This window comes from Rhamphochromis longiceps, linkage group LG14, assembly GCF_057381845.1.
Source record: "Rhamphochromis longiceps isolate RC_006_pf linkage group LG14, R_longiceps_female_GT1.1, whole genome shotgun sequence".
NCBI lineage: Eukaryota > Metazoa > Chordata > Actinopteri > Cichliformes > Cichlidae > Rhamphochromis > Rhamphochromis longiceps.
Genome location: NC_140570.1, coordinates 9,191,264 through 9,203,432, shown reverse-complemented (window position 1 = coordinate 9,203,432; position 12,169 = coordinate 9,191,264). Strand labels below are relative to the sequence as shown.

General features: G+C 42.8%; 1 protein-coding gene across 1 annotated transcript in view; it reads left to right on the top strand.

Moving 5' to 3' along the window:
* The window catches only part of LOC146653543 (calsyntenin-2-like), a 367,985-nt gene that overhangs the window by 331,096 nt on the left and 24,720 nt on the right, over positions 1–12,169 (top strand). The window contains exons 10-11 of the mRNA XM_085379506.1: positions 314–480; positions 3,513–3,661. Of these exons, the coding sequence (XP_085235632.1) occupies positions 314–480; positions 3,513–3,661 (316 nt within the window). The remainder of the gene's footprint in view (positions 1–313; positions 481–3,512; positions 3,662–12,169) is intronic.

Below are 12,169 nucleotides of genomic sequence, written 5' to 3'. Positions count from 1 at the left end.
GTTCAGAGGACAGCCTTTAAATGTGTTGACTTTTTCCTTACCTTTATTTAGCCTGGATGGGCTGGCTGAGGAGCACTTGCACTTATACAGCAGTACCCTTCCACTTAATCATAGGTTGGGAGACACAAAACATGATTCTTTGGGCCATTTATAACCTTATAACTACCTAAAGGATCATAAACCAGTGGTTTACTGTAACTAAATGTTTACATGACCTTCTGTAATGATTCCATAAAAAGTGGAAAAATGATTTTCATTTATCTGAACTGTAGTAGTACGCACTGTTTTATCTGTTTGTTGTTGTTTTCTGCAGGTGGGGAGGTGACCAAGCCGCGGTTCACTCAATATTTCCGGGGAAGCCTCTCTGGATTGACCATCCGACCGGGAAAGATTGAGAGTCAGAAAGTCATATCCTGTCTGCAGGCCTGCAAAGAGGGACTGGACATAAACTCCCTCGAGAGTCTGGATAAGAGTATAAAGGTACACGTACACAGAGATAAAGGAGGTGTTTCAAAAAGAGGGACTGCAGTAAAACCTCTCATCTTGGTTTAAAGCGTCGGATAATAGTGCAGATCACATCAGTTCAGTGAAGAGAATGGATATTAAAAGAAACAGAGGATGGGCTTTTTTCAGTGTTTTAGATACCAAAAGCCAAACAATTACTGAATGACTCGCTGAATTCAAGTGTGGTACTGTAACAGGATCCCAGTGTTGCCATAAGTCAGTTCATGGAATCTCCTAGATATTCCTCAGTCAGGAAGTAAAGTGTTTAAGAAATAAACCAACTCAGTCATGAAGTTGCAGACCACATAATGTTACGGGGTTAACACTCCGTAGGTGTTATGTGTATGTGACCCAGTACGTTGGTCAGTATAGCGTAATGTCACAAGGAAAGTGTTGCGTATATACATGTAAGTGGTTCAGCTGTTATCCAGACTAACAGAGGCTACGGTCATCTGTGCGTTCCTGAAGCACACCAGTCAGCTTGTACCGTATTACCTGTGTCTACCCAAACAGTGTCGCCACCTGATTAAGCAACTAATGAAGCAGTGGAGCACAGGGGAAGAGACGAGTCGGGTTCTTGCCTTCCCGGCCCTCAATAAAATCTGCCGCCAGAAGCAGGAAACGTACCTCAACCCCTATTCTTAAGCAAGTGTACATTTCTTATGTACAAAACTGCAAGTTCACGTCTCCCAACGTGCTGCCCATGATCAACTTCATGCAGAGAACTCTAACAGAGATGTACACCCTGGACACAGAGGTCACTTACCAGCACTTCATCTATACCCGACAGCTGGGCAGTTACCTTAGAAACGCCATGACCATGGAGAAGAAAGAAACGTAACAGTAAATGTAATGGCAACCAAACCTGGCTTTCCTGAAAATCTTCAACTACCTTCTTCTTCCCCTTTTTCACTGGCGTAGCTAATTGATCTCACTGTGCTGTGCAAGATAGAGGGCATACAAGATAGATGGGGCTTTGTGTGGACTCAAAGCCATCGCCTGTAAGCACCCTACCACTCTCAGCTCCTTTATTCTTTCTCCCTCTTCAGCTTTTCCCTCTCCAGCAAACTCCAGATCCTTCTATAGAGAACCTTGTGCTGTGGCGCAGCAAAGAGATGCATGCCAGCCTTTTGAAAAGGCATGCTGGGATGAGGTGGAGGATATGAGAGAGAAGAGGAGAGCCTCTCTAGGGCCAATGCAGTTTATCTTTTGAGAGCCATTTAATTTTCTTCTTAGCCACACACTCATCTGGCCCCTGGAAGTCCACGGGAAGCTTAGCCAGGCAGGTGGACAGCTGGCACTGCACAATCAGAGGAGAATAACAGGCAGAGAGGCAGGTAGACACAAAGTATAGACAGAGAACAGAAGATGAGAGGAGACAGAAAGAAGTGTGAATGGGGAAAATGACAGGGCGCGGGGACTGTATAGAGCACCACAGAGAGGAGGAGTAACTTCACCCTGGTGCTGATACCCAGTTTTAGAAAATGGGAACTACTCATTGCAGTTCTGGCAGGAGAACACTGAATCCTTTTTGAAGTAAGAAGGCTTCAAATCGCTACCATCAAACTCTGCAGGAGAGCACACTGCTCTGTAAAACCAGCTCTACTGTGTGTCTCTATGTTTACGATATTTACTAGTTCATGCATATTCCCATTATTATCATACTGCCATGTTTAGTTATGCCAGGTTTTCATTTATTTCAGTACAGTATGGAAGCAGAAGCCTGAAACTACCTTGAAACAGGTGATCCATCACAGTGAACATTGGATGTGTTTGTTTTATGCCGTTGCATGGTAAAGCAGCGCAGCCGTGATGTTCACTTTGATGGATTGCCTGATTCAAACAAGTTGCGAGTCTCTGCAAACTAATGTGTGCACCACTGTACAGTGAAACCTGTAGAACACAGGGACTGCCTGGAAACAAGCAGAAAGGTAGTGACCTTTTATCATTTGCAGAAACGCTGCTGAAATTATTCAGTTTTTACCCCTCAGGCTGATGGAGTATTGCTGTCAACCCGCCGGGCAGGCGCGCAGTGTGGACCCCCAAGTTTGTGAATATGATAACTCGAGGAGGTGACATAGGATTTTGAAATATCATCGTGCATCTACTAAAAATCTCAGATGAGTTCGAATCTCAGTGATGCTGACCTCAAGGATTTTCAAATTTATACCATAGGTGCATCTGCCTGAGGGCTGGGCATGATAGTGCTACCATGAGATTATAAGCACCCTTGCCTCTTGTTGCATCACAAATATCAAACACTATACACTAAAGGTTCAGCAACAAAAAGTTGGTTTTCTGGGTTTCAGCCACAGGAGCCTAAGCAGAGAAATCCAGAGCTCCCTCTCCTCACGCAACCTCCTCCAGTTTACCCAGGAACGCTTATTCATTTGAATCGTGACCCTGAATGGGATAAGTGAAAGAAATACATTTGAAAATGTTGTTTTTTCTAGTCTTTTCTACTCTCAGTATAAGCCACATTAACTTGGTCAAACCCACAAACACATACAATAAACAGAGATGACACACGGCGGCATGTTTATAGGTCGTATCTTGGGCAAACATGCAGACTTGAGGATCTGGATTTTGAATAAAGCATCTCAGATTATTGGATAAGCTGTTCTTCCTTCGAAGCTGCGGCCACCCCTGAAACATCCATATAGTACCGATTCCATTTAATTATTTGATCTTAAGGCCACGACTTGAAATCGTTGGAGTTTAATCACATTACCACACAGCAAAGCGTGAGCCGCGCGGTATGTAAACGGTAAGTTTTGCACAGAGAGTGGAATCTGTACCCCTGCCCCCCCTTCTCCTGCAGCAGGTTAATCTGCCCATGCCCTGCACGCTTTCACTCTGTCAGCTTTCGTATGCACAGGCTAATCTACAGCATCTCAATTAGAGCTGACTGATTTCAGTTTTAAATGGCTCTGTTCCCACGGACATTTTATCATCTGCTGTGTCAGTTCTCGCTCTCCGTCTAACATCTGTGTTTTCTCTCTCCCTAGTTTCACTTTAACCCAGCTCAATCCATCCTGGTAATGGAGGGCGAGGACTTGGAGAACATGAACGCTGCTGTGAGGAAAGTTTCCTACATAAACTCCCGTCAGTTTCCCACACCAGGCATCCGACGCCTGCACATCTCCACTACCGTCCAGTGAGTGCACTGCCGCGTTCGTCTTGTTCTTTGCCTTGTTTTTTGCCTTGTTTTTTCTCCTTTATCTTTACTGAAATCTGCTTCGTGTGTGTGTCTCTCTGTCGTTTTTTTCTTCCTACACGACGATATTTGTTTCCTTTAGTGTTCACACGCTTTCTCTGTTTCTGGGTACCTTTTCTTTAAGATGTTCGCCCACCTCGACACTTCTGTTAAAACAACACGGCAGACATCACACCGCGACTGATATATGATTCCCTTTCCGCGCATTGATCCCCACCCCGCCCTCTGTTTCTCGTTTTCCTCTGCTGTCGCTTCCCCTTTCCTTTAATACACCATTTTCGGTTCACTGTCGCCACCGGGGGCTGGTTTTTACATTTTCATGTCATGTATTAATAATTCTTCCTGGATTTTGCCAGAGGAACGAGGGGAAGAGAGATGCAAAAGGAGAGGGTGTGTGTGTGTGCGCGCGTGTGTGTATGTGTGTGCGCGTGTGCGTGTGTGTATGTGTGCGTGCTTGTAGACGCAAGGCACAGAGAAGAGAGGCTGGCTGGTAAAACAGCCTCCCTTGGCGGGTTACCATTAAAATTCATGATTGTTTTAAATATATGTAGACCCCTGCAGCACAGCCCTGGGGTTTCACTCTCCGCCCTCCCGATGGGTTCGATGCACAGCGGCAGGCCCGAGAACTTCAACTAACACAGCAGAAGAGTGTGTGAGTGTGTGGATGGATGAGTATGCACATGTTGGTGTGTGTGCTGCACAAGCTGCTGGTGATGAAGCAGAGTCGTAGCTGGAGGCGCACCGATTATCAAGGAATACATTATGCTAATAAGGGCTAAGCTTGCATCATTGCTAAATGTTGTTTAAATGAAGTTTTTCCACAGACTGCTGACTAGTCTGCGAGTTGCCGCAGCTGTGTGTGTGTGTGTGTGTGTGTGTGTGTGTGTGTGTGTGTGTGTGTGTGTGTGTGTGTGTGTGTGTGTGTGTGTGTGTGTGTGTGTGTGTGTGTGTGTGTGTGTAAAATAAGGAATAAAACACTACTTGAGGACATGTGTGGCTAATGTTTAAAAATGGGGTCCACTCAAAAGCATGTTTAGGGGATGAGTTTTATTTAAACATCCAGTTTGACGCCAGAAAAAAAAAAAGACCGTAAATCTTGCCTTTCAGCTCTGTTAGTTACACTGAGAGTCTGGAAATTGGCCTCCTGCAAGAAGGCATCAGCGGGTGCTACAGACAGCATGGCTTTACACAAATAAACAGAGATGCTAAATATTTCCTGGCGATGCAATTAAACGTCTTTCTTGCTGACGCCTAATAAGCCAAATTACTGCAGGCACTGAGAATATAATTAGACGAACCACGTTAATCTTGGGTTCCCCTCGTCCTCGGTCTTGTTTTTTGTCACAGAGAGCGGTTCAGACACGGAATCTGTACTAGAACGCGGAATTTTATTGATTCCGCGTTCTAGATGCTGTGGAATCAATAAAAGTGTAAACGTGGCGTCGACGGTGCATTATTCTCGTACCACAAAAACACGAAAATGGAGACGGACGCTTCCCGGACAGGTGCTTTCAGCTGGCTCTGGGGCTCAGATGTGATTGGAGAAGTGCTGCAGATAACAGATTTAATCAGCCAGAGAGAAAACACCTGTGTGTGTGATCGAAGTCCAGGTGTGACTAATGACATTAACACTGGCTGTGAGTCATTAAGGTATCCCACAAGCCTTTGCCAGTGAGACACAACGCACAGCACTGGGACCCCCTTGACACGCACCTGTGCTTTTTCCTGCTAAAACTGGTGAAAATACCGGTCTGGAAAAACATTACTGCACATGCCCACTTGAGATTGGCCGTGGAATGTTCAACGCGAGGGTGAACAATCACGACTCGATACGACATGGCTTGTGTCGTAGCCAGTGTTGGGTAAGTTACTTTAAATTAGTAACTTAGTTACATTACTAGTTACTTCTATCAAAAGTAACTCAGTTACTTCAAGTTACTCATTACTTTCAGAGTAACTAGTTACTAGGGAAAGTAACTTTGGTTTTACTCAGAATTCTCTTGTTAATGTGTTGCTTCCGTAACTGGATACCCAGCAAGATTGCCAGTCTTCTAGCTTGCTTACTTGCCACAAGTGCACTGTGCCACCTACCAATAGAAAGGAAAAAATAATGTGCACATTTCCACGAGAGAAATCCCACACCTGATTCAATCCTAGCCTGCTTTTTACATCCAACACGAAAACTGCAGTCGTGGTGCTTTCGATTGTACTCAGAACTCGGAAATTCTGCCTTCTGAATAGGAAGATGTAGGTAACACCAGACTGAAGATGAGCTGCATACAGGGCTGGACTGGGACAAAAAAATCGTCCCGGGCATTTTGACTAGAGACCGGCCCACCATTATAGGAAAAATCATAAAGCCTTTGAATGAAAATAAACACTGTTGTGACAGTGATGTACACTGTTCTGATGGTATACATGCATCAATCTATCAATCGTTTGTTGTAAGACTCAGATAATTATTTTTTTAAAAGTGAGACATTTTAAATGAGAATAAGAAAGTATTTCTTTGTGCCCCCCTCTCCCTTTTAATGCCCTACATGGACCCCTGGCAACACTTTGCTAGACCCGCCCCTGCACAGTTACCAGCTGTCAGCTACTTAGAAAAGAATCCTGGTGTTATTTGTCTCTCAGAAACAGTTCATAACTTCCCTTCAACTCATTCATGTCACCTAAAAGGTGAACCTGTTTCTCCATCACCTGTTCAGCTCTGATGATTCAGTAAGGACATCTCCTGGTTTCATCTTCATGTTTCCCTCTCACCAGATAACCAAACCGACATCATGACCAGCAGCTTTACAGCTGTGGCTCCAGCAAACATCAGCTGATACTAGAAAGTAATATTAAATAAATTCTAACAACAGCTGATCAAGCTTAAAAGTGCTGCTGTTGTTTACCGCGACATCCGCTGGTTTCCTCTTTCTGGCGCAAAGTGGGCGATAAATAAACAAGAGAGAAAAGCCGATCAGCTGATCATTGATCAGTTTCATGATTGAAGTAGAAACAGGAGAGGCAGGGTGAGAGGATGAGAGAAGAAGAGGCAGCTGTGCAGCGTAACGACAGAATAACTCCAGCTTTGTGTCTTTTTCATTGTAGCTGAAGTTCGGGACAAACTGTTCCTTTTCACCTCAATACGAAACGCGTAATATTTTCTCTGAATACGAGACGATTCCTGAAGTTCAGTTCACTTCGGGTCTCTGCTCCTCTTGCCTCCCTTTTCCTTCATCCACCTGCTGGCTTCCACCACTTGCTAATGTTATTGAATCTGTGGAAGCTCCGCGATAGCCACCACACGAAGTAACGAATAACGAGCCTATTTAAATCCCAGTAACGAGTAACGCGTTCCCGGTTTTGGCATAATAACTAGTTACCGTGCTCGCTACCACAATAATAACGTAGTTACTGTAACGCGTTACTTAATAACGTGTTAGTCCCAACACTGGTCGTAGCCAGTCGTGGTCTGGGATGCAAATGTCCAAAACTTTCGAAATGGAAAAATATATGCAATACGTCCCAGAAAATGAGTTTTAAGAATCATTTTAAGAATTCATACGTAATTTTGTGTTATATATGATATTATAAAAAGTTTGTATAGCCATAATAGCACCCGCGTTTTGTATAAAAAGACATACTACCAGTAATGAAAAGCATTCCCCTATGAAAGATTTAAAAAACACAAAGTTCAAACTATAAAAATTGGTTTAGCAGTATAACACAGAGACAAGTAAGAGACAAGTAAAGACTGAAACAGTGTACCTCAGTGGTTAAGAATAAAGTAAAGAACACCAAAGTGCTCACATGGTGGAGAGGTGGATAGCACCGTTGCCTCACAGCAACACGGTCTTGAGTTTGAACCCACCTTCAGTCTGGCCTTTTTGTGTGGAACTTGCATGTTCTCATTGTGTCAGCGTGGATTCTCTTTGATTTCCTCTCATAGTCCAAAGACATGCAGTTAGTGGGGTTAGTGTGAACACGAGTATAAATGCTTGTCTATCTCAGCTGGGATGGGCTCCGTGACCCTGAATTGGATAAGTGGACGAAAATGGAAGGGCTATATTAAAGTATTATAAAAAACTCTACATAATATTTCTTTATAGCTGATTTAAAAGAAGGCAAAGGTCTGCAGGCAGGGCGTTTTACAACAAGTCTCCCAAACAGCAAACACTCTGTGTGTGAACAGTCAGATTTCTCCTGCAGAATCTCAGGCTGCTCACTGAGACAAGAGTTCCAATATGTTTCCTTGAGCCATGAGGGGCTTTAAATGTGAGACATAAAATTTTAAAATGCATTCTAAAACAAATGAGCAGCAAATGTAGAGCCGTTAAACGAGTGTAATACGTACACTTGTCTTAGTTCTTACAAGAAGTCTTGCTGCTGCATTTTGAAACATTTGAAATCTATTAATTGATTCTTGATTTACACCAGTTACAAGACCACTGCAGCATGAATGATCATTTCAGTATTGCTGAAACTCAGTGCTGATCAAACGGGAGTAGCAGGACTGAGAAACCTGCTTTGTATAGTTCTCAAAAGTGAGGCTGAATATCACATAGCACACCCAGATTACAGACGATTAATTTAGCATTAACTATCAAAAGACCAAAGAAAGACTGAAGGATAGGATACAGTTTATCAGAACCAGTGATAACAATGACGGTTTTGACCATTTTGCAATATTAGTTCAACATTTTGTAAGAATATAGTAGTTTGTGGTGTCTGTGGACAATAAAATTGGAAAATGTAAAAGCTGGCAGAGCTGTTGTACATGTACATGTATTTACATAGGGGAATAAAAATGACTGAATCTGTGGGTCAGGTATTGAGTTTTATGATGTGACGTCATGAGCAGAAAGTTGTCCGTTATATTGGATGTGATACAATTGAAAAATGGGACGTAAAAATGTTTTCTCCCGCCTGGCTTGCAGTGTTGCCAACTCTAGCTGTGTGAAATCAAATTCGAAGAAGGTGCTGTTAGATTTGTATTGTTGATTGTCATTTATGCTTAGAAATATTTACTTATATATGCTTAGAGTTTTGTAATTAGTTGTAGATTGGTAGAGGTTTTGATCCTTGATAGTCTGCAAACTTTGTGTGTATTAGACAGCACTTTGGGAGCATGAGAGGTCATACCGTGTCTTATTGTTTTATGGTAGGATTAACGTAGTTGCGTCTGTTCTAGTCTAAGTGCTCTTTGTTTAGATGAACTGCAGGACTTCCTCACCGTGTTATCTAGGATGAACCATCTAGGGTGAGGGGGAGGCTACCCTATTGTCTTCAACGTTCCAGCGGATGGGTTCAAGCTACAAACCTATCAGGTGCTACGCCAAAAACCTCTTCGTCATTGCTGTGGTTGCTACCAAATTGTTACAGTTGGCTGCAGTTTCTTACGTTTGTCTGCAAACACTTGCTAACTACTAGCCATAAGGTGCAACTTTTATTCTGATGGTCAGACCGTCTCCATTTCTGGTCTGTGTTGCACTTCCCACAGTGTCAGCACAGCTTGGACAACTCACTTTCATTTAAAGTACAACCGCAGCAAAATGCTAAAAGCCAAAGCAATCCCAGTGAGGATTTTTCCAAACGATTAGAGAATACATGCTTTTCCTTAGTGATAGGTGGTTGCCATGGTGGTCACTTACTGGTCCGTAGGCTTGTGTGCCTGGGGATTTAGCAATCATTTTCCCAGCGACTGCCATCAACCTCCAGCGACCGGTAATGAAATATACATTTTTCCCTCACAACCACTGGTTAACAAATGGTCATGGACCAGTCTCTAGGCATGTGTGACTGGGCTCTTACACTGTCACTATGAATCTCAGGCATCCAGAATGGTGGTCACATGCCTGCAAAACCTCAAAAAGGAATGCTTATCAGGTTGTTAGTCTTATACTAATCACTGTAGCTATATCTGTGTGGGAGTCATCTTGACTTCTGATGTTTTTAAATGTCAGTAATTACTAGTAGTTATTATAGCATCATTCCAACTATATGAGCTAGTTCTAGAGCTCTGCTACCCTGACTTTAATCTTTATGCTTCTCCGTAACAGCAGGAGCACTCTGAGTGATAGCGATGTGTATATGTTTATATACGAGCAGTCTGATAATAAAACACACACTATAAAGGTTTTCTTCTAGAAGACTCTGACTAACATAACAGGGCTAATAAGCTGCTTTACCACACAAAGCTATAATCAGATCATAAAGTTTAACAGCTATTACGTAGTAGGATGAAAATGGCATGTCATGTTTATATGAGGACTAAATGAGTGGTGTAGTAATCACTGCAAAATGCAAGCTGTAAACTGAAAGTCTGGTTGTTTGCCATGTGACCTCAACTTACCAATAATTTCAGTGTAGGAGCGCATGACATTTTTTACCCGTCAAAACAGTCTTGCAAAGAAAGTATCATGAAGCCAGCTGTAAGCTAGTTGTAGCTTTGCTGTGTCGAGTGTCTTTTAAATCAGACAAGTGTCTCCAAGAGATTCCTGTTAGGTTTGAAGTTTGTGGGCTGACACGTTCATAACCAAGCCTACAATTTTTGCTTGGTACCTAGAGGAGTTTAAAAAACAAGGACATGGAACAGACAAAACAGCTGAGCTGTAGTTCAGAAGGTAGAGTAGGTCATCTACTCATTGGATGGCTGGTGTTTCGATCCCTGGCTGCTCCAGTCTGGATGCCTAATATCCTTGGGCAAGATACGCACCTCAAGTTGCTCTCGGGTACATCCATCGGAGTATGAATGTGTGTAAATGTTAGATAGAAAGCACATATTTATAGAAAAAAGTGAATGGGTGAATGAGTCATGTTGTAGGCATGTGTTTAATGTGTAATCTGTGGTCTTTCAGGTTTCCTCCAGCAACAGACACACTGGGCACTGGTCTCTTTGTTAGGTCTTCAACTGCTCATTTAGAGAAATATCTAATCAGCATATCACACGGCAGCAACTACATGTAGACATGGTCAAGGACACCCTAGGTGACACTCCTTTTCTGCTAAAACAGGAACCAAAGACTACAGTTCACACGGACCAGAACTGGACAATAGAAGATTGGAAAAACGTTGCCTGGTCTGATGAGTCTCAATTTCTGCTGCAACATGAAGACAGTCTTCTTGCTGTGAGGCAACATGGTCAGAATTTGGTATAAACAATATGAAAGCTTGGAGCCATCCTGACTTGTATCAGCGGTTTAGGCTGGTGTGGGGGATATTCATACATTTTGAAGGGCGTTTAAATATCACAGCCTACCTGAATATTGCTGCTGACCACTTGGTCTGTGGTCACAGTGTAACTGTCTACTGATGGCTACTCCCTGCATGGTAATGTGCCATAAATAGACAATCCAGTCCATTCATGGTCAGGTTAAGATTTAATTCAATACTCTATATGGTCTTTTCTGCATTATATTTATGATTTGTTAATTTAAACATGTTTGTTTAAAGTTGACTCTTCTTACAGAAGAACACCTCTATTGACAAAATAAGAAATGTAAGGGGGCTTTGCTCATAACCTTTAGTTACTGACTGATATTGACTGACCTCAGTTTTTCTCCTAGACTGCTTAATGGTCAGCCTGTGGCTATAAGTCTCTTTGTGAGCCATTGTGAGTTTCCAGCAGTAAATCCTTGTGTACAGTCTAGTTGATAACACGGGCGATTTCACAGACTCGGTTACACTGGGAGGCTGAAACATGGCCAGCTGCCACGACGTGTCCGCGAGTGCTGGAACAAACTCCCGTTTTGACTGATGCGGAAAGTATCGCTCTTCACATAATAAACAGAGATGATAATTGATTCCTCCAAATGCATTTAAATTTGTTTTGTGCTGACACCTAATAACTGCAATTACTCCAAGCATCTTGCAAATAAAAGTATCCAGTGCTAATCTTTGCAACAGCCCTTTTAAGCTCCCTTGTCATATTTCTTTATAATTAAGTTGGCGTGGCTCCAGTTGCTGTTTGCGTGTGTGTGTGTGTTTTGCAGGCCCACGCGGCAGCCGACTTCCCGCATCACTGAGTTTGTATCTCCCACTGCTCACAACAATGGCTTGGTGCCCAAGCTGCAAGCAGGCACGCAGACACATAACACCAGCCATAACCATAGGAAAGAAAGGGAAAGATTACACAATGCCCCGAAACCTGTTTTTGTCCCAAACTGTGGCCTCATGCCCCTGACTACAGAGGATTAGAGACTGCAGTCAGGTTTTTCTCTGCTGTTAGGCTAAGTTTAAGAGGGTTTTTTTCTCTTTTGTTTCAGTCTTTTGTGTCAAGAAAGTGAAAATGAATTTGCTCCATTTTTTAAATGATAGCGCTACATTCAAGACTTTTGAAAATGTATCCGTGTGATTTTGACAATTCAGCTAATATATCAGCTAATAGGTGTGTTACTAGGGCTGGGTATCGTCACTGATTTCTAGAATCGATTCAATTCCGATTCACAAGGTCCCAAATCG